At 42.2% G+C, this 23,532-nt stretch overlaps 1 protein-coding gene across 1 annotated transcript in view; it reads right to left on the bottom strand.

Moving 5' to 3' along the window:
• The window catches only part of LOC114649869 (stomatin-like), a 52,229-nt gene that overhangs the window by 14,360 nt on the left and 14,337 nt on the right, over positions 1-23,532 (bottom strand). The window contains exons 2-3 of the mRNA XM_028799231.2: positions 8,343-8,446; positions 2,320-2,392 (exon numbers count right to left, since the gene is read on the bottom strand). Of these exons, the coding sequence (XP_028655064.1) occupies positions 2,320-2,392; positions 8,343-8,446 (177 nt within the window). The remainder of the gene's footprint in view (positions 1-2,319; positions 2,393-8,342; positions 8,447-23,532) is intronic.

Here is a 23,532-nt window from a genome sequence, read left to right as displayed (position 1 = left end):
TAGCGTGTAAAAATTGATCAAGAAATAACAAAGTTATAGTTGAAAATAATTAAGGTGGCACCATTGCTGCAGCTTGCACTTCATCAGACAACAGCTTTGAACAGCAACTTGAAATTGCAATGCGTCAGTCTGTTGCATCCGCATTATCTGTGCCAAGAAACTTGCCATCACAGAATGATGACAAGAAACTGGATGCATCAGTAAAAGCTGAAATGGCGGTGTTTCAGAGCAACGGGAAGCGCGGCCATTGTTTAGAACAAGTGTATCAGTATCTGATGACTGTGCCGCCTACTTCAGTGGAGGCAGAGCGTGCTTTCTCAGCGGCTGGCGTACTCTGCATGAAGGTGCGCTCTAGCGTGGACGACCGCACGCTTGACACGTTGTGCTTTCTGCTCTCTTATTACCGCAACTAACTAGACACATGTACTTATATGACAGCATGAACTGCTTGTAGATAAGGTTTGTCTTTTATTGGTGTCAACATATTGCAATAGTTTTATTAAAAATAAGTGTCGCTCGTTCTAAAACCGTTCACATGTGAGATGCCTGTGCACTGTGTCATTCCCGGGAGCCTGGGATTCCCAGGAATAACATACGGGATTCCCAAATTCCCGGAAATGGATAAACCCATCCGGGAATGGGTTCCCTAGTAAGGATGTCCTAAATCTGCAAATTTTGTAAACATGGCTCATTCCATTACAGGGCTCCATGGAGCCAAAGACAGCCTTAGCCATATCAGATAAAAGACAATACAGCCTTTAGATATACTTAGATGTACAGAGCCCAATGAAACAAACAAGTATCCACATGAGTGTGAACATCTACGTGGCGTGAAACAATCAGTTGTCCATGTGCTAGAATGTAATGTTATAAAGATGAGGTCAAGTTTCTGTTAGGGAGGTCTGTTCATGAAATCACCTACAGGGTGCGCACAAAGTCCGTACACCCCTATCTTTGGGAGGATTTTGAAAGCTAAAGGTTACCTCTTAGTAATCCAAAACATCTGTATGGGTCCCTCCATGATCTCTGCATAGCCAAATGCGCTGCCAGGTTCTCCTGCTCATGTTCTGCAACATTTGCGGGGTGAATAACGGCGCTTCCGCACGTCTTCTTTGATATACCCCAAGAGTGCATTATCTGGAGTTGTGAGATCAGGGCTTCTCGGAGGCCACGGAAGAGGTGCAGGATTGTTGTTTGATCCTCGTCCAATCCAACGATTCCCAAAAACATCGCTGAGGAGATCACGCACGGTGATTGCGAAATGGGCATGTGTCCCATCTTGTTGAAACCAAACACTGTCAAGGACGCCCTGGTTTCTCAGTTGCGGGATGAGCCAGCCATTCAGCATTTCCAGATAACTGATTTGGTTAACAGAACCGTCAAAAAAAAAGGGCCAAACAAATGCTGTGCTGTCATTCCGGCCCAGATCATCACGTGTGGTGGGCTATGCTCAATTTCTTCAAAGAAATGTGTATTTTCTTTTCCCCAGAAAAAACACGTTTCAATTGTGGGAGCTGCAATAAATCACGCACTCATCAGAGAACATAACCTTTTCCTTCTCAGCATTTGTTGGAAATTGGTGCAACATCAGATCACAAGCTTCCTGACTTGTGTCACCCATCGCTTTGTCTTGGAACAACCGCCACATTGTTGTAATTTCTTGAGCAGCAGCAGGTGGCAGCACCAGACGGGATGTTGGAAACACACCTCGAAATACCGGGAAGACTTGGGCTGATATCCACAGGAACCAAATTGTCATGGTTATTCCTGTAAATGCTCCTAAAGACAGGGGTATACGGACTTTGTGCGCACCTTGTACAGGCCACAGTGGGGTCTTAATCCGGTGTTGCTTTTTCCTTTCTGCCCCTTTCATCCTTCTCTTACCAAATCGGTACCTGGAATGGTCTGATGGCTGCAGGTTGAAGCCCGACTACCAGAATCACAAAAGAGTGAAGGAGCTCCTGGGGCCATTCTGACAGAACCTCTCCTAGCAGCCCCGTAAGTCCCTGCATTCCTGGACCCCAGGATTTCCAATCCATGGTCAGGCAACCCCTGGGCACTTGACTGTTATACAAGGGAGCAGAGAAACATATATGTCATCTAATGGGCATGATGATAATTGACTCTACTTAAGCCATCAAATAATCAACAGATTCACCCTGTGATGTACTGGTGCCCTACCCAAGGATCTTGTCCCTGCCCCAATGCTTGCTGGGATAGGATTCTAGCTTCCTCAGTACTATGTTTACAATAAAGCGGGTTTGGGAAATGGAAAGATGGTTAGACGATTCACAGATAATTGCAGTTTTGTTTTTTTACCTGGTCCTTTTGCTCCACCTTTTCCAATACGTCCAAGTCGAAAGATGACAGCCCTCTCGTATTCTTTTACAATCTGCAAATACAAACATATTTCATTGAGAAAGACACATTACAGATTGTGAGCTATACACAATAATTTGTGGATTTTGACTTGTCATTCATGACAGTTATAACATCATTTTATATTAGGTTATTAACACAAAAGATCCAGTCTAAGCAGCTCATTTAGTGGACCACCCCAGCCATAGGGTTCCATCTAACAAATTTTGCCATTCAGTAGCCCATAAAGAGGGTCTGTTTTCTAGCCCTTTAATACAACACCAATTCCAAAAAACGTTGGGACAGTATGGGGGGTTTGGGACAAACCACCTGGATTGGGACTCGAGTGCAGAAGGTGACAAATCAACACCACGGTGGAGCAGTGGGAGGTTTTTTACGATGACTAGAGTGCCAATCCTGCCACCAGCCCCCAAGTTTTCCTGGGGGACCTGCTTGCAGGGCTAGATGCAGATTAACATCATACCCAGGACGAAGCAATGGCAGGTGAAGGGCCTTACTCAAGGGCCCAACAGAGTAGAGTCACTTCTGGCAACCTTCCAATTGGCAGTGCAGATCTCTAGGCTCAGACCCACCACTCCGCCCAAATGCTAATAAAAACAAAAAGCAGTGATCTATAAATTCTGTTGACCCTATACTATATTGCAACAACACATAACTCGATGCTTCACCTTATGAATTGAATTGTTTTTGGAAAAAATAGTCATGTGAAATCTGATGACTGCAACACACTCCTAAGACGTTGTGACTCCCACTGTGTCACATCACTGTTTCTTTTACTAACACTTATTAAGCACTTGGGCAGTTCAGTTTAGCAGGTGGAATTTCCCCCCATTCATCCATTATGCAGGGTCTTCAGCTGTGCAACTGTATGGGAGCCTTTGTTGCTGTATTTTGGATTTCATAATGTGCCACGTGGGTTCGGACTGATTGGTAGTCTCGTACCCACACTCTTGCCATGCACCTGTAATCTGGGCAGAATGTGGCTTGGCATTGTCTGGCTGGAAATTGTAGGGATGTCCATGGAAAAGACAGCATCTGGATGGCAGTATATGTTTCTGCTTTAATGGTGCCCTCACATATACCATGGGCACTGACAAACCTCCATACCATGACAGATGCTGGCTTTTGGAACTCATGCTGATAACTGCTTAGATGGTCCTTTTCCTCTTAGGCCCATAAGAACACAATTGCTGGTTTTTTTTTCCAAAAACTATTTCAAATGTTGACTCGTCAGACCACAAAACATTATTTCACTGAGCTGTTGTTCTGGTGGTACTTCTGGACAGCGTTGGTGTATGGATTCTGCTTGTCACAGACATAATTTGCACTACAGTGGTAAATGGTGTTGACCGACAAAGGTTTACCAAAGTATTCCCGAGCTCTTTTCATGATATCCATTACAGCCAGTTTTTTTAAGTCTGACGTATTTGAGATCTTGTTAATTCAAAAGTCGTTTCTGGCCTTGTCCTTTATGCACTGATATTTGACCAGATTAATTATATTGTCTACTGTAGGGGATGAAAGGCCCAAAATCCTAGCCATCCTATTTGTTTTTAATAAACATTGTTCACAAAGTTCGAAATTGTGCGCATCGAGAGGAGCCAATTGAGGTGGTTCAGGCATCTGATACGGATCCCTCCTTGTGGAGGTTTTATTGGCATAACCAGTTGGGAGAAGATCCCAGGGAAGACCCCAGGGTTCACTAGGATTATTACCGTATATACTCGAATATAAGCCGAGTTTTTCAGCATCCAAAATGTGCTGAAAAACGAAACCCTCGACTTATATTCGAGTCAGATCCCGCTGCCCCCGCCAACCTGCATGTGCCTCCCTGTGCATTCACTGGCAGCGAGCGAGAGAGAGTGCGCGAGAGTGAGACACACATGCACGCACGAGAGAGACACGCACGCACGCACGCACAAGAGACACACGCGCGCGCGGAGCGAGCAAGCGATACCATATTGTTTTTGTTGACCCTCTTCTCCACTTACAGAGCTATTTTACTGTTTTTCTTTGAAATAAATACTCAAAAACATTTAACCTACCGATGCCTCAATTAATGTACGGTAATTTTATTGGCATTTATTTTGATTATTGAAACTTACCAGTAGCTGCTGCATTTCCCACCCTAGGCTTATACTTGAGTCAATAAGTTTTTCCAGTTTTTGTAGGTAAAATTAGGTACCTAGGCTTATATTCGGGTCAGCGAGTATATACGGTATATCTCTAATGGCCTGGGAACACCTTGGGATCCCACAAAATGAGTTGGCAACTCTGGCTGGGGAAAGAGATGTGTGGGCCTCACTGATAAGACTGTTGCCCCCAAGACCTGGCTTCAGAAAAACAGTGATAATGGATGGGTGGATGGATGTTCTCAAAGTGCTCTATTATTCACTAACACTTCTGTTGGCAAATTGGCAGGACTCACTCCATCCTTTTTCCTTGAAGGACTCTGCCTTTTTTGGAGGATCCTCATATACTAGAACATGACTGCCTCACTTGTTTCCCATCACCTTCTTAAATTTAACTTGTCACATCATTATTAATCCTAAACTACGCCTAAAAGACTACTGTATTTTCAAAATGCAATGCAATTGATTGTGTAATACATGAGGTACCATGTCTTCACGCTGCTTGTTTGAATAACGTCAGAGTAAATTTATAAATTACTCCTTTTAGTTTTTATTAGCATTTACTATACTGTCTCGACTTTTTTTACTTTCTCATATACAAAGTAATCGTCCAAAAATTCAACCTTGAGATTTTGATGAATCTCAATGTTTTAGACCTCCCAAAGTACAAAAATACCATTTTTGGAATTATGTCTGTCTGTGAGTCTGTGTCTGTAAACACGATAACTTGAGTACGCTTTCACTTAGGTCAACCAAATTTTGCATACAAGTATTAGGTAGAAAACGTAGATTTCTGTCAACTTTTGGGCTATTTCTGCTAACTGGAAGTGGTACTTTTTATTCATGCAGCAGTAGAGTCTGATTTATTCAATTTTACTTTTATAATAATTGTTCAATATAGCATTAATTTGATTTGACTTGTTGTTGATGGTTCTTTAATGTACATAATATAAAAATATAATCATTGTCTTAAGGTTTACACCTCAAATATCCATCCCCATATCTGAGTATACGAGAAAGTCGAGGGGAGACCACTCCCATTTTTTGGAATTGGAGTTGTAAAAGGCTGAGCTTCCGGATCGCAGGGCCTCTTGGAGCCACTAGGGGGAGTTCTAAGATGTCAACTACAGGAATTCCCCAGCTTCTTCCTGACCTTCACTTAGGTAGCTGGGCCTGACTTACCAAGGTCTGTTTGTCTATACATTAGATTTATTTGGAGTAGGGAGCTAGAATACAATGAATGGGAGGAGAAAGAAGAAATGAAGGAGGAATGAGCGGGAAGAGATTAATAAAGACCTGGCAAAGCAGCCCACCTGACTGGTAGACGTGGCGTCAGTTTTGTTTAGTTAGGCCAGAAGGCTGTTATGATTTATTACTTTGTCCCTTCGCTCTAAACCTAGTTGCCTTGTGTTTATTATATTTTCCCCTTTCTTTTATGTATATTTGTCCTCCTTGGATTTAATTCTCTTGTCTTCCTAGGGAGTCAAGTTTGGGGAGCTGTCAAAAAGCAGCACCTGTTAAAGCCCACTGAAGCATCACTTGTATGATTTTGAACAATACAAAAAATAAATTGTTGTTGTTGCAATTTGGATTTAGAGCCTACACGTTAGGGCCCCTTACAGGTCACACTTCGTCCATCTCTTCATCTTTCCCTCTTCTGTGTGGGGTTGAAATGCTTGATTAACCTTCTCCAGAAAACTCAAGCCTGTATCTCCTCCCCACCCAAATCCTTTTCCTTCACAACTTCTTTTCCTTTATCTATCCACCTTTGCTTCAGCCTCTCTCACTTTTTCTTCTCCTGTACTTCCATGCCATCCCTCTTTTGCCCACCTATTCATCATCTCTTCTCATCACACGTCCACATCACTTCAATCTAATGTCTTGTACTTTCTTATTTCTACCTCCAACTGTCTAATTTCTTGCTCTGTCCTCTTTTGAAACTCCACATATCCGTCTTATTTCTGCCACATCTAACTTCTTCTCCTGCTGTGCTCCCTTTATTACCCATGTCTCAGCTCCACACATCATCGCTGGTCTTACCACACTGTCTTAAAAACCACTATTTTAAATTCTTTAATCACACAACACCCCTGATGCCTTCTTCCAGTTGTTTCATCCATACTGCACTATGTGCGTTATCTCTGCATCTAATTCTCCATCTTACGCTACCACTGATTCCAGATATTTAGACTTATCTGTTCTATTCAATAGCTCCACAGGCTAACTTGTGAACCCTGATTATCACTTAACCTCTGTGGGATAAGGCCGGCCGTTCATCCCGTCCAATACCCCCAGGCCGCCAGATGGAGCCCTCCCTGAAACATGGAGGTGCCCCGAATTCCAGCAGGGCCTCATGGACATTGGAGTTTTAATGCACAGCCCTGCTGGATACCATGGGGGCCGCAAGGGGATGCTGCAGGGAGGCCCAGGGATTTTTATTTGCACTATAACCCGGAAGTACATCCTAGTCACAGGGACAGAAGAAATGACGTACTTCTGGGATGAAGAAAAGGAGTTTTCACCTGACCCAGAAGTGTTAAGAGTCACATGGACTGTGGGACAGAAACACTTCTGGGTCAAGAAGTATAAAAGGACGATGGGAAACCCCAGCAGATTGAGCTGAGTTGGGAGGCAGGGTGACTAAGTGTCTGGAGTGGAGGATTGTTATTCGATTATTGATTTGTATTGGAGTATTATGGAGTGGTGGTGCTTTGTGCACAGTATTGTCCTAATAAATATTATTATTGGACTTTTATCTGGCATCTGGCATCTGATCTGAGGCTTCAAGGGAGTGACAGTGCCCCCTATCTGTCACACCTCATATATTCGGTCTCCTTCCTGTTTATCTTCAGCCCTCTGTCATCCAAAGTCCTTTGCCATTTTTCAACTTCTCCACTTCTTTTCTGGTACTACACAATGTCATCAGCAAAAACCAGATTCAGGAGGATTGGTCTTTATCAGGTGAGTCAACACATCCATAACCAGATCAAAGAGGTAAGGACTTCAAGAAGACCCCCAGTACAGACCTACTGTAACTGGGATCTTGTCTGTTACCCCAACACTGCTTTTAACCCGAGTCCTCACTCCATTATACATATCCTGGACAATTTTCCCACACCCCTTTGGTCCTCTTTATTCTCTCAAACACCTCCAGATCTCTTCACGTAGCATTCTATCATAGGTCAGGTCAGGTCAGGTTGGGGAGCATGCACTGGTACGGTGCGTTGCTGCACCCACCGCATGATGAAAGAGCTCAAGATCCCAGTTGGCAACCCCCCAGGCTAACAGTTCCAGCCCCAAAGCCCGCAAATGACCATCCATCTGCCGCAGCCCGGTGTGACATGGGTGACCCCTTGGCCTGGTTCAGCCACTCGGGTCCTCAATAATGAGGGTCCTGCAAGCCAGATCACCCTTGGGGAATTGTGTCACATGGCCGTATTGCCGTTAACAGACGCTCCGTCACAATGCAGGTAATGTGCCTCATTCAGGACTCTAATCTATTCAATCATAAGCCTTATCCAAGTCAATAAACACCATATGCAACTGTATACGTTTAAATGATCAGTTCTCACTAAATTATTTTATTTATTCTTTTTTAGTCCAACTGGAACATTCATTTCTGTTCAAAGAACCTGCTGTGCCACTTAGCCCTTTAAATAACAGCTTGCTAATTTTAGCACCTTCCCGAATGTCGCAAGTAAAAATGAAAATTTGACAGTAAAATTACAAACACGCAATTCACTTTGCAGCTTTACTGAACACATGACACCTGCAAAGCAAATGAAGAGCTCAAAAGAACACCCAGAGTCAGACAATCAATAGCCGTCTTACCTTTATACAGAGCCATATTGATAATGGAAAAGTCACAAGGACGAAGATAAAGGAGAGGAATATCAAAATGATGCCACAGCACCCTACACCACTGCTTGCCGTATCTGTCCAAAGTAAAAACAAACAAAACAAACACAAACATTAGTTGTCCGGCATGAACATGAAATGGTTAGCAATTTAATGGAATAGCTTCTTCTTGCTTTGGCGGGTGTGAGTGGAGGCTCAGGACAGACCTATTAGGTTCAGAGACTCGAACGTCATCCCCTTCAGATTCTATTTATAACATGTAGTGAGCTTTAATTCCTTGAAATGGAGGAACAGAACAGACATGGCACGGCTGCAGGTCACTTTCTGTGCAGAGTTCACATGTTCTCTCCAAGTCTGCGCTGGTTCTGCTCTGGTTACTCCGGTTTTGCCCTTACATCTCAAACTCTTGCTTGTTAGGTTAAGTTTGGTATTTGTGTGCACTTCCCTCTCCTGTATTTATAGACGCTGCTACTTGTTTATAGCTTTTTAACATTGTGACCATGAAGTCAGCATGCCACCATTTTGTGGAGACCGTCCTTTGTTATGGATTGCCACTATTGTGTAGCACAGATTCATATATTCAGTCATCTTGTGTATTGGTCAGAGTTGGTCAATCCATTAGGTGATCAGGCAGTAGGACATTAGGGCATTGTCATCTGAGGGGTATTATTTATGGAAGTTAAGGGCATGTGCTCCGGACACCAAGGGGGACCTGCTCTCCCTGTTGTCATCAAACTGTGAGGATACAGAGTGGGCGCTGTGTATTAGTAATAGGTGTGAAGTGTGCCACTGTAATCTGTGAAATTTTATTCCAAACACATTATGTTATGAGGCCATAAAGCTGAATCCATTCCAGAGAGATGGACAGAAGCACGCAAAGGACACACAGGCTGGCTATTTCAGAAGTGCTGACGCTTGCTGACCATTAATATATGGTCAGGGCCACAGTCTGCACAAACCAGGAGTGATTAGAGCAAGTGCTATGGTGGTCTGAGAGGATCACAGCTCAGGCGGCAGTCACCCATAGTTGGCAAAATTTAAAAGCATTTGTCACATGGGAAATGGAGCCCATGCTGTAACCACTTGGCAGAGGACATGTGCAAACCCAAGATGGGCCACTGCAGAGAGAACGCAAAGTGCATCTCACATAATCCCTCCTTACAACACTAATTACAACAATTTTGGGGTTACTTATTGCTGTCTAAGGTACAGGAGCAACAGTCTCCACAACAAGCTTTCTTATTTTGACTGCCGAGAGGATCCATTGCTGGATGTAAACACCATTTCTGGGCAATCTCTCAGGCTTTAACAGTTTCAGGTTTAGAGATGTGCTGTGAAACTGCAGAACTGCTGATCAAACACCCCCATGACAGTTAATGTTGTAACGGCCGACCCCTTACCCAGCCGGCAACTACACCTCCAAGACCTGTGGCCTGGATAATTTACTGAGTATGAATCTAACTATCAAGCCGTACCTCTAACAAATTACACTTTTCCCCACAATTGACGGTGTAAATATAAACACACAAAAGCAGGTATGTAAAATTATACTGATTAAATTATTAAATGAAACAACAACAAGACAAATGCAAAAATAGAAAGAAACATATATAAATATAAATATCCCTCCACCACATCAACAATGAGACACCACCATATATAAATACAACAAAACCCTCCCTTGCCCCTGTAACATATAACACAACACGAATAACAAAAAATTATATACGGAATGATCGTGAACTTGAGTCCGGTTATAAAAACTGTCCTGAATACGGTTGACTGAACTAGCAATAAATGAGTCATTTGATTTTCCTGGAACAAAATGGAGCAGCCTCACCGTGAATCCTCGGTGCGTGGTGGATGATGAAGTCCGACCCCGGGATCTCTCTTGATGAGGGTATTAAAGTAAGTCCGGTGGATTGAAAAACAAACTGGATGAAAATGCGCGATGTGGAATACAGCAGGTACAGATGGCTCTTGGTCGTGAAAATGAAAAGTCTCCTTCTCTCCTCTCCTTTTTTTCCTTTCTCTTCCTGATTACTTAAATAGTCCTGTGACGGCTGTAATTGATTAATAATGAGCAGGTGTTTTCCAGGTTTGAGGCTGTGGTCTTCTTCCATCATCCGTCCCCCTTTACAGGGACGGCATTTATTGATAAACAGCAAACAGGACAATGGAACAAGACGCACTCAGTACTAACATTTGACAACACTAACTATGTAGCCCCGCTACAATGTCAATGTGGCACATTTAAAACAACATAAGAATGTTGTGGCCAAAGTGCTTTACAATAATAGAAGAAACAAAAACATAAAATTAATATAAATAACATAGATAAAAATTAAATAATAAATAGAAGTAATGTTACATAATCACAATGAGGAAACCATTAGTATTACTGAAGGTCACGGAATGCAAGTGAATAGAAATGAGTCTTTAATCTTGTTTTGAACAGTTCAATTGTAGACGACTCCTTTATGTGATGTGACAAAGAGTTCCACAGGCGAGGAGCAGCAGCTGCAAAAGCCCCGTCTGTCCCCCTTAGTTTTACACTTGGTACAACAAGAGACAACTGACCAGAAATTCTAAGCACTCTGGATGGCTGGTGTAAAGCTCACAATTCAGATAAATAGGCAGGAGCAAGCCCATGTAAATATTAAAAAACTAGCAACAAGATTTTAAAATCAATTCGAAAACTGACAGGCAGCCAGTGTACAGAAACTAATATTGGAGACAGACAGGAACTCCTTGACCCCAATTTAGGCTAGCTTGATGCCATTTAGCTTGCTTTATTTCTCCTGGATGATCACTTCACAGACTGTAGCAGTGTCTAGTAATTCCTGTCTACCAAAGGCGACGTGAGCTGTGTGCCACCACTGCACCATCATGTTTCCATGAGATTAAAGAAGAAAGAACACAGTCAGAGACCTGCAAATGTTTATTTCATCAAAACAAAGAGGAAATGCCGAAAATCATACTATACTGTCAGAAAAAGTACGTACAGTGATCCCTCGTTATATCGCGCTTCGACTTTCGCGGCTTCACTCCATCGCGGATTTTAAATGTAAGCATATTTAAATATATATCGCGGATTTTTTGCTGGTTCGTGGATTTCTGCGGACAATGGGGTCTTTTAATTTCTGGTACATGCTTCCTCAGTTGGTTTGCCCAGTTGATTTCATGCAAGGGACACTATTGGCAGATGGTTGAGAAGCTACCCAATCAGAGCGCGTATTACGTATTAAATAAAACTACTCAATGATATACGATATAATTCCCACACGGTGCTTTGCATACTGTACTTGAAAGCCCGAACAGCACGTATTGATTTTTGATTGTTTGCTTTTCTCTCTCTGTCTCTCTCACTCTCTCTGACATTCTCTGCTCCTGACGGAGAGGGTGTGAGCAGAGGGGCTGTTCGCACACTGGAGAGGATACGGACGCCCCTCTAAAAATTGCTAAAAGACTACCTTCACATTGCTCCCTTCCTTGCAGCTGCTTTGACCAGCAGTGCTTCGCATACTTAAAAGCCCGAACAGCCCTATTGATTTTTGATTGTTTGCTTTTCTCTCTCTCTGACATTCTCTGCTCCTGACGCAGTGCACTCCTTTGAAAAGGAAGATATGTTTGCATTCTTTTAATTGTGAGACGGAACTGTCATCTCTGTCTTGTCATGGAGCACAGTTTAAACTTTTGACAAAAGGGTGTTATTTCATGTCTAGAGGGCTCTAATAATGTTAAAAAACGTATTTAGAAGGCCGTAAACAGGTTTTCTATGCCCTAACTGTGAAAATATTCGATTTATAAATAAAGAATCCTACTTTGCAGAAATTCATTTATCGTGGTAGAGTCTAGAACAGATTAACTGTGATAAACAAGGGTTTACTGTAGGTCGTTTTATGTTGATTTATGTGAGAAATGGTTGCTTTGTGTGCTTTTCAGAAAACTGAGCTTTTTGGAAAAATATTCAGCCCTGGGAGAGAAGGAAAAAAAACAGCCCTAAAAGAGTTAAAAGCAGAATATTCAAAATGGCGCGCCATGATTGAAACTGCTGGCTCGTTCCGTTTTTTGAAGTCGCACTGAAGGCTCTCCAAACTGTCTGTGCTAATGCTTTGCACTTTTTCTTTTATCAAAAAGATAAAAACATCTTGTCTTTAGCTATTATTATTACATAGAGCCTTCTGTAATTGGAAGGGGAAGGTGGTGGCGTCAGGCTCTTTCAAGGTTTGTTTTCGTTCTCCACATGGCTAATTGTGCATGCACAGAGCATGTGCTTCCTTCTCTTATATTGATGTGGAACTTGAAGATCAACCTGCACATTTGGCAACAAGCAGATAGAACTTGTTATTTATGCTGTATGTGTTTCAGAAAAATAAAATTTGAGAACCTGCACTGCTTACTTATCTGTTGAGTTCCTTAAATTGAGTTCACCTACTATACACAGTATTAATGTACCTTTATGGCTTTACATTTTATAGCATTTGTCCATCCATCCATTTTCCAACCTGCTGAATCCGAACACAGGGTCATGGGGGTCTGCTGGAGCCAATCCCAGCCAACACAGGGCACAAGGCAGGGAACCAATCCTGGGCAGGGTGCCAACCCACCACAGGACACACACAAACACACCCACACACCAAGCACACACTAGGGCCAATTTAGAATCGCCAATCCACCTAACCTGCATGTCTTTGGACTGTGGGAGGAAACCGGAGCGCCCGGAGGAAACCCACGCAGACACGGGGAGAACATGCAAACTCCACGCAGGGCGGTCCCAGGAAGCGAACCCAGGTCCCCAGATCTCCCAACTGCAAGGCAGCAGCGCTACCCACTGCGCCACTGCGCCACCGTGCCGCCCTTATAGCATTTGTTTTTATGGAAAATGTAAAAAAACTGGTAGTTGTTCAGAAGCTGCCGTAGAAGTCTGCATATGCTGTTCATATCTGCATGGATTTTATCTGCTAACCCCGAGTTTCTCCCAGTGTTCAATTCTGCAATGTGTCGGCCAGTAGACTAGCGATACTAACTGTGAGCGCGATTGCGTGCTAATCATAGTGCCAACCAGTGCACGACTATGCCTTGTTGAGATCAAAAAAGAAAGAACGTAGTGAGAAATATGCAAGCTTTGTAACCAGTCAATAATGCAAATGATCAGCATTATATACCCTGAACGGTGGTCCCATTCAGTGTCGGCTATTACAGCTTCAGGGGGTGTCAGGCTGGCCTCACAAAGCATTATGGGAGACTGAAAAAAAAAGTTCTCCTAAACCAGCCGGATTATCAGTAAATAATTCAAAGAACAAGGGCAAATGCAAACGCAACAAATTCACTGCAAATAACAGAAGTGCAGAAGTAAGTGAAATATTGCGAGACAAGGGGTCGATCCATGGTAATAACACCTCTCTCTCTCTCTCTCTCTCTCTCTCTCTCTTCAGACAAAAAGAAGAAATATGAAATACCTATAGGGTAAGTTATGCAACTTTTAATGCAATGCAATGCAATAATTGCATAATTAGATCTGGACCACACTGTACAATACTTCTGGGTTCCCAAGATGGCGACCAATCATCATCACGTCCTCCTGTGACTCCCAAAGACAACGTCACTTGCGGTGCCCTCGTCATTACTAGATTTCTGGTGCCCTCGTCATGATGTCACTTCCGGTTCCAACCCGATAAATTCACTACCGATTTCACATCACTTCCGGCTTCCAAAGATTACGTAATCTCCTACCAATTCACTTCCGTCGGCCATATTTTCTTGTATATTAATACCATTTTCACATATGTAAAACTGTCAATTACTATACAGTATTTTGATTGCAAATTCTGGCTTTTTTCTCATTATTGTCCTTTGGACATTATACAGGGATGGTCCCCAACTCTTTTTGTGGTGTTGGAGTCTTCTGATTTATCACATCATCAATAACAGCAAGAGTACAGAAAATATGCTGAGCTTCAGTTCCTATGCAATGAATCAACAGGGCATGTCTACATTTATCCAATAGCAGCGTATCAGTAAGAGCTAGCACACAGTTCTCAACACCCTAATTTAGGAATTAAACAGTATTGGAGGCTCACCCAGAGTTTTGAGAACCGCGGGAGGTGGCGAGAGTCCAAAAGTTACCACCCTTGCCGACAATTTATTGTATAATTGTTCTTTTATCTTCTCTTTTATTCTCCTCTGTCTCTTCCTCCTCCTCTGGTTCACCTCTCTTCTAGGCCTGTGCTTTGTGGAGCTTTGCAGAGGTCTAATGTCATGTTTGGAACTCCATACCACAATACAGCCAGACAGGGAAATCTCATCCAAGGCCAAAGGTACAACACCTTCTTCTCAAATAAATTTGAATAAAAATCTCACCACTTTCCTGGATTACAGCTTTTTTTTAATCTAAGAGGACATCTTTTTGTCTCATTGTGGGCTGTGTTTTGCCATGCTGAATTCCAAAAGACAATTTTTCCTTCCGTTTATTTATACCCAGGCACCAACAGGGAATACTTCAATTAACTTTATATAAGAAGGAGTATTGTGGGGAACAAATAGTAATGATATTGTAAGAGCCAATATTAGAAAGTTAAAGTTTTGAGTTAAACTCATATTAATGTTTGCTTAATTTGAATAGAATATAATTTCTTCCATAGTCATAGAAAATGGTATAGTCTTTTCCCTCTATAAGTTAGTAAGAGATAGATATATCTCTCAGATATATCAGCTATAACTGAGAAACAGAGTGATAATAGATCTAGTTGTGTTTAGAACAGGTCCCAGTAAACAGGGACTTGAAAGACCCATTTTGAAGTTAGAAATGGGATAAGCATACAGTTTTCTGACTGTCTTGAAATGGTTCAGAAATGTTAAGTAAATAATAACAATTTAAGATGTAACAAGATTAAGCTTAGAACTGAACTTTTCTTATTATAAATTTTTCCCTTTTTTGTAATTTAATTTTCTTTTTTGTGTGAACTGTTTTATTTTGAAACACTTAAAAACGAAGATATTTTGTCTGTGGAATCATTTCTGCGCATCAGGCTTTTGTTGAATCCCATTTTTTAATTTAGAGCTTCTGAACTTTGGTAACTTTGAGAAAACGCAGCTAAAGATATCCTTCAAAAACCAATTAGTCACAATAAGTAAGCCTCTTAATTGGACAAGGTCAATATTCAAAAAAAAATTGAAAAATTTGGACGTGAGCGTTGTTGAGGATGAAATCAAGGATCAATATGCTTGTTATTGGTTTGCGAACTATTGACTACCGCATATACATGTGGATAAGTTCTCCCGCGGATAAGTTGAGGCTTGATTTTACTGTATAATTTCTGGTATTTTATAATGTCAGTCGTATAAATAGAATGTGGAAAACTCACGCTATTGGTCCAAGAGATTATGATATGCTAATGCCCACCTGAGAGAGTAACCACGGAGCACACAGCCTTTTTTTCTTTCTATGTATTGTGCCTACGTGACCACACGATAATACCCAAACTATTCCGAAGCAACGTTTGCACCAATTTGTGTTTTTTGTATTACACACCCTCATACACCTTTATCGTAAGAGCATCCCTTATCTATGATGGAGTGTTCGATCAGAAGAAAATATGAAGCTGGTTTTAAATTAAACGTCATTGAAGGAGCGAAAGAAATTGGTAACTGCGCTGCTGCAACAAAATTCGATGTGTCTGAGAAACTGTTGCGAGATTGGGGGAGGCAAGAAAAATTTAAGTGACGCATTTTTGAACAGGTCTGATTTTATGATCAATTTTTCAGGTTTCAAGACCCGAGTTATACGCGAGTATATACGGTATTTAAAGGAATTGCTTGACATCTTTTTTAACTGGCTTGGTCAGGCACTATTATTTTACAGGCCGCTGCTTTTGTTTTTAATGTGGCCTGCTTGCTTTTCACTTGCCTTGTTCTCTATGAACCATGGACGCTGTGTTTTTATGGAACTGAGTAAATAAGCTTTTGTTTTGGGACATGGCGACGCTGCTGGGCCTTTTGACTAACTTAACGAACAGACACCTTTCTGCAAACACTCAAGGCCCTTAAACTTAAAGAAAAACGAAGTAAGCTTGCACACTAGTACGTAAACACTTTAAACATATAAACATTTTTTAAATGGCATTTAATTTTATATTTTAAGGTTTATGAATATTCTAGATGATCAAATTAAAAGCAAGCTGTATTGTGTTACCTAAGATTGTGCTATACAGGAGTTCAAGTGTTGCCACCTGCACTCAGCTCCAGCAGCTTAGCCCTTATCAGTGAAGCTATGTGCTGCGCTTACCAATGATTTTAGACTTACTGGATGCTGGTGCAACAAGCAATTATTAATTGAACAGTTCAGTTTCTCATATGTGGGTCACCCTGGTTCCAACTTAATGATGAGGACTGATCAATTATAAGACCTCCAATTTTTATTAGTTTAAGATTAGGAATGCGATAATGTGAGAAATGTAAAACATGATCAGATGATGGTCATCTCAGGGCCAGGCAGCAAGCACGACCTTTGAGTCCTAATGATTGTTATGAAAAGATTGATGATTATTATGTGAAAGGAGTTTACAAGGCTACAGCACAAGGTTATTACTGGGAAGATAACATGTCAAGTGGATGACAAGAAATATGTATGAAATGGGGATGTTTTGTGATTAGAACTGAAATAAAAACGAGCCGCACCCAATCCACCGGGTTCATTTCATGAACTGAGACGACTTTATGTGCTCTTTAATTGTTTCCTGCGCTGTGCAATAAAGTATAATTTCTGACTACATTTCTAAAGACTTTGCTTGTTTTTTACTGAAGATTTCTCCACAAGGAATTAAGTTACCCAAACTATTCTCTAACATTTCAGTAATCATTTACCGCTCTGATGCTGAACTTTCTGATCATAAAACAGGTCATTACGTCAGCAACTGACGAAAAGAATTCATAATTAACTGCAGAATTTGAGGGTTCCTTTAGAGTGCCTCTTTCTCTTGCACGATTTGGCTCAAAAACTAATCCGCACATTGTCATCTCATAACAGGCTTAAGTTTCGAGTTTGGTATTTTTCTATCCAGCTGTTTTAGCTATAGACCATCTTTAAGAAACTTTGACACAGACAGTATAACAGACAGCCGGGGTCCATCCCGGACGGGACGCCTCTTCACTGAGAGGACCTGGGGAGCAAGCATGGCTAGAACCGTACCTCCCCCGGGGTGCTAGATGGCAGCTCCCATGGGTTACAGTGGTGCCTCGGACTCCCACAGGGCTTCATTGGAGATGGAGTTATCTACAACCCTGCTGGGATGTGAGGGTGTTGCCAGGGAGTGCTGCAGCTACTCCAGAGTCCATGTGGACGATTCCTCCGCCACACCCGGAAGTGCAGCCAGAAGTGGGGCAACGAGCACTGGGAGCACTTCTGGGTGGCTCATATAAAAGGAGCTAGCAGACACCACTCGGGGAGCCAGATCGGAAGGAAGGAGACGAAGTCTGCTGGGAGGAGTGGAGGAGACAAAAGAGACGAAGAGTATTGTGTGTTGTGATAGTGCTTGTTGGGACTGTGTTGGGACTGTCGCCTTCCCCGTTGCCCACAGGCGAAGAAGAGAAAATAAAACTTTTGTGTTTTATTAGAAGTTTGGAGAAGGCCAGAAGGAGTTGCATTGCATCTTTGTGGACCTGGAGAAAGCATAAGACAGGGTGCCTCAAGAGGAGCTGTGGTATTGTATGAGGAAGTCAGAAGTGGCAGAGAAGTACGTAAGAGTTGTACAGGATATGTACGAGGGAAGTGTGACAGTGGTGAGGTCTGCGGTAGGACCGACGGATGTATTCAACGTGGAGGTGGGATTACATCAGGGATCAGCTCTGAGCCCTTTCTTATTTGCAATGATGATGGAAAGGTTGACAGACGAGATTAGACAGGAGTCCCCATGGACTATGATGTTTGCTGATGACATTGTGATCTGTAGCGATAGTAGGAAGCAGGTTGAGGAGAGGTGGAGATCTTCTCTAGCGAGGAGAGGAATGAAGGTCAGTAGGAACAAGACAGAATACATGTGAGTAAATGATAGGGAGGTCAGTGGAATGGTGAGGATGCAGGGAGTAGAGTTGGCGAAGGTGGATGAGTTTAAATACTTGGGATCAACAGTACAGAGTAATGGGGATTGTGGAAGAGAGGTGAAAAAGACAGTGCAGGCTGGGTGGAGTGGGTGGAGAAGAGTGTCAAGAGTGATTTGTGACAGACGGGTACCAGCAAGAGTGAAAGGGAAGGTCTACAGGATGGTAGTGAGACCAACTATGTTATATGGATTGCAGACGGTGGCACTGACCAGAAAGCAGGAGACAGAGCTGGAGGTAGCAGAGTTAAAGATGCTAAGATTTGCATTGGGTGTGACGAAGATGGACAGGATTAGAAATGAGGACATTAGAGGGTCAGCTCAGGTTGGACGGTTGGAAGACAAAGTCAGAGAGGCGAGATTGCATTGGTTTGGACATGTGCAGAGGAGAGATGCTGGATATATTGGGAGAAGGATGTTAAGGATAGAACTGCCAGGGAAGAGGAACAGAGGAAGGCCTAAGAGAAGGTTTATGGATGTGGTGAGGGAGGACATGCAGGTGATGGGTGTAACAGAGCAAGATGCAGAGGACAGAAAGATATGGAAGAAGATGATCCGCTGTGGCAACCCCTAACGGGAGCAGCCAAAAGAAGAAGGAGAAGATAGACACATACAGACTCAGATCCATCATTGAGATATCAATGTTTTCAGTATTAGGGGACTCTAAAATGTAGAGATCCATCAAAAACCGGAGATCAAAATTTTTGACAAATTTAAACATTTCGCTTTTCCCCCATAGATGATAGGTTGTGATGCCCGAGGAGCACAAAGCAAAAATGGAACAATTCCTGATATAAACTTCATCTAAAACATAGCCCAGCTTTATTTATTCCTGTGTGCACAAAAGTCTCCTGCTTGTCCCCGGTAGTGGCTGGCCTCTTTGTCTCTGTAATCTAAGGCTACGTGACTTGCCTTACCTCCATCTAACAAACAAAGAGAAAAAAAATTAAATCTTGGATACATCAACACTAAAAAAGCTGTGCAAATATTTAAACTTCACAGGCCGCTCTATCCTTAATGCACAGGCACAAGCTTTAGTGAATAAGGATCCATCACACAGCCACCATACAATTTAAAAAGAGGCCTGGCACGGCTTTGCTCCAGGCCACATAATTCATCAAGTCATTTCCCAGCTCTCAGCTCATCAGAATGACTCCCATTCATTTAGAAACAATTTTCTCCAAGCAATAAAATGCTGCCTTGAATTTCTGAACTTGATTAAAGAAATTGGTAGTCACAAGGCTGGATGAAGCAGGTTCCCAAAAATGGATGTATATATTTTACTATATAACCTAATCTGTCCATTTTTAAACTTGTTATTCCAGTTCAGGGCACAAGCAATCATATCTTCTCCTAGCATCATGAGGAGTAAAGCAGGAGTCAGGCTTTATGGTCACGTTTATGGTCACATGTACAGAGTGCGCTCAGTTTTTTGCAGAATGTTGGTATCTCATGGACCTCAACTAACAATACCAGTCAACCTAAGATGTACACTTCCGGTCAAAAGTTTTAAAACACCTCATTTTTTTCAGGTTTTATGAAAATGCATGCAGTTGAATCATCTTAATGTTTCATTAAATCAAGGCATAGAAGAAATAAACAAGTCAAGCAATCATTAAGTATACAAAATTGTATTCAGATTTTTGATTCATCAAAGTAGCCCCCTTTTGCTTATAACAGCCAAACTGTGGTAACCCTTTTAATTCTTTGAGGGCTGAATATTTATTTCAAAAAAAATAGTTTCCGAAAGTAATGGTTTCACACATAAATCAACATAAAACGTCTGTTGCTGCATGCTGTGGCTGCCAGTTTGCTAAAAATGTGCGGCAGGCTTGCTACCAGGCTGTCTTTGTGTGGCTGGGACAAAGTTGCGGTGCATTGCAATGTGGTTTCTACCACTTAACAATGATAAGTGACAGAAATCCCTGACGAACATTGTCAGTATAACGATTAGCTGGGGACCAATCAGCTGAAGCTGGAACCTCACACTCGTTTTCAATCACTTGTATCAAAATCGGTCTCCGAAACTCATAGTCCAGTTCAGAGATAACAGACGAAACATCATCCATGGAGTATTTTGCTTTACACATTCGCTTTGATCTCTCACCAAATGTCAGTGCCATTTTTGCCGTTGTTTGCGCCTTGCTACTCACGCGAGTGCAGAAAATCTCGGTCAAACCAATGAATCTAATTTCCTTCAGGCAACGAGAGTTCAACTAAAACATAACGGTTGGTTTTGTCACAGTTTACAATCGATTACCCTCGTCAACTCCTCCTTTTGACAAAAGTCGACATCAGCCCTGAAAGAGTTAATTCAGAATGCCAGTCACCAACTCTGCCTCCAGTAAAAGAACCCCAGACCATCACAGTTCCTCCTCCATGTTTGACAGTTAGTGTCACACGCTGAGGGACCTTCACATCACCAACTCGACAGCATACAAATACCCTGCGTGATGAACTGAATATTTCAAATTTGGATTCCTCAGTCTGTAAGATTTTCTTCCAGTCTGCAGTCATCCACAGCCGGTATTTCAAGGCCTTGTTTTGTCCTTTAAGGAATGGCTGCCCTGTCAAACCTGAAGAACAAAGTCTCCTCTTCACAGCACAAACTGATACACGCTTAGTCGACCTGTACTGTTAAGTTGTTGTGCTGTGAGGCGCCTGTGACCACGCAAGTTGGTGACCCTCAGAAACTTGTCTTCTGATTGGTTTGTGACTTTGGCTCTGCCAGATCTCATCCTGTCGGAGTTTCTTCCAATTTCCAATTGCCTTTAGATAGTGGAGGACACCACTGGACTCACTGACACTTTAATTTCACTGCACAACAATTTTTTTGAAAAGTCTTGCTTCCTGAAAAGATTTTGCTGATTGTGACAGGTACCTACTGGGTATGCACAAATATAGTTTTAGTTTTACTGCGTCACATAGGAACTCTGAGAAATAGACATTTATATGTTTACTAACAATAACGTATTTAGTCACGTTTATGTTTCACATAAGTTATTAAATTCAACAGAATTATAAGTGTTTTGCTCCTGATTTTCTTTTGTATTTAATGTCTGGTGCATCACGTTGCAGTGTCCAACAGTAGTCAGCAAGCATTGACGGATTCCAGTTGCCCTGGTATTGTTTCTCCATCATAGCAATGTCCTGGTGAAACCTTTCACTGTGTTCGTCACTGACAGCACCAAGTTTTGCGGGGAAGAAGTCCAAGTGTGAGTGGAGGAAATGAATCTTGAGTGACATGTTGCACTTCATTGTCTTGTATGCTTTGAGAAGTTTGTCTACCAGCTGAATGGAGTTTGGGGCTCTGTAATTGCCCAGAAAATTGTCAACAACCTCTTTGAAGGCTTTCCAGGCAATTTTTTCTGGCCCAGCTAACAGATCTTCAAACCGCTTGTCACTCATAACATGTCTGATCTGGGGGCCAAACAAAAATGCCCTCTTTGATCTTGGCGTCAGTTATTCTTGGGAACATCTGTCTTAAATAATGGAAACCTTCGCTTTCCTTGTTCAGTGCTTTCACAAAATTCTTCATGAGTCCCAGTTTTATGTGAAGAGGAGGCAAAAATATCTTTGCCGGGTCGACAAGCGATTCATGTGCCACATTTTTCTGTCCTGGAACTAACTTTTTACGGAGTGGCCAGTTCTGTCAAGAATAGTGCGACTGTTTGGCACAGCTGTCCCATTCACAGATGAAACAACAGTACATTGTATAGCCGAGCTACAGTCCTAGTAACAGAGCAACGACTTTAAGATCTCCACAGATATTCCAGTTGTACCTGCTATATTGGACGTGCTTCAGCAACAGTTCCATATTCTCATATGTTTCTTTCATGTGTGCTGCACAGCCAACAGGTACTGAAGGATAAACGTTGCCATTATGTAGCAGAACAGCTTTTACGCTTAAAAATGACGAATCAATGAAGAGATGCCACTCTTCCGGGTTGTGATCACAACCCAAGGCCGAGAACAATCCTTCAATGTCACAACAGAAACAGAGACTGTCGTCTTGTGCAAAAAACTTGGTTATATCATAATGTCGGCCTCAAAACACAGAAATTTTCGTACCTGGTGACAGCAAACACCATTCCTGCAGTCTCGAACCCAGCAGCTCGGCTTTTGCTTTTGACAGACCCAAATCTCTGACCAAATCGTTCAATTCGGACTGTGTTATCAGATGTAGATCGCCTGATGAGCACGGTTCAAAATCCGGGTCAATGTCACTGTCAGTACCCTGCATTTCAGTTTCTTCATCTGGTTCATCTAAGGTCCAATCCTCTGGTGGTTTCAGAATTGGAAGACTGTCGTCATGTGGCATGGGTCTCATTGCTGAAGCCAGATTAGGATATTCAATTGAGTTCTTGTTTTTGGCAGAGAAACCAGATACATTAGTTAAACAGAAGTAACAGTCCGTCACATGGTCTTTCTGTTCTTGTCATATCATCGGAACAGCAAACGGCATCGTCTTTCGAGTGCCTCTGAGCCAGGCTCTCATACTGATAGCACATGTCGCACAGCAAATGTGAGGCGCCCATTCCTTGTCTTGATCACCAGCCGAAATACAGATGATAAGCTTTCTTCACAAGAGCAGTTATCCAATGTCTCTGAGGCGCAAGTGTATATTTGCCACAGACATAGCAGAATGTATCGCGGCTGTTACGACATTGACGAGACATATCGCCCGACACCAAAATGTCTATAGCATCAAGCTTACTTACTGTTATATTGCTACAGGTACTATACTTTAATATACTGATACTATACACACACACTGAATATCTAGATTAACCAAATGAGCAGGATCGGTGTATGTAAGCCACCTTTATAGCATGCCGAGACAGAGTCAAGCTCCTTCAGACCTGCCCTGGATGTCAACTTCCACAGAACAGCTTCCAACCTGACCTGATTCCATGTCTGGTCATGCCCAGGCTGCACAAACCGTTATTGATAAGTCACTCACGGGAGTGAAAATGTTTGGATACAATACAAGAAAAAAATCGTGACAAAACTGAAATGGTACATGATGGGTAAATTTTGATATGATATTCATGATCAGCACCCAA

Source organism: Erpetoichthys calabaricus, chromosome 4 (genome assembly GCF_900747795.2).
Source record: "Erpetoichthys calabaricus chromosome 4, fErpCal1.3, whole genome shotgun sequence".
NCBI classification, from domain to species: Eukaryota; Metazoa; Chordata; class Cladistia; order Polypteriformes; family Polypteridae; genus Erpetoichthys; species Erpetoichthys calabaricus.
Note: the sequence above shows the minus strand (reverse complement) of the source record. Positions and strands in the feature narration are given on the sequence as shown.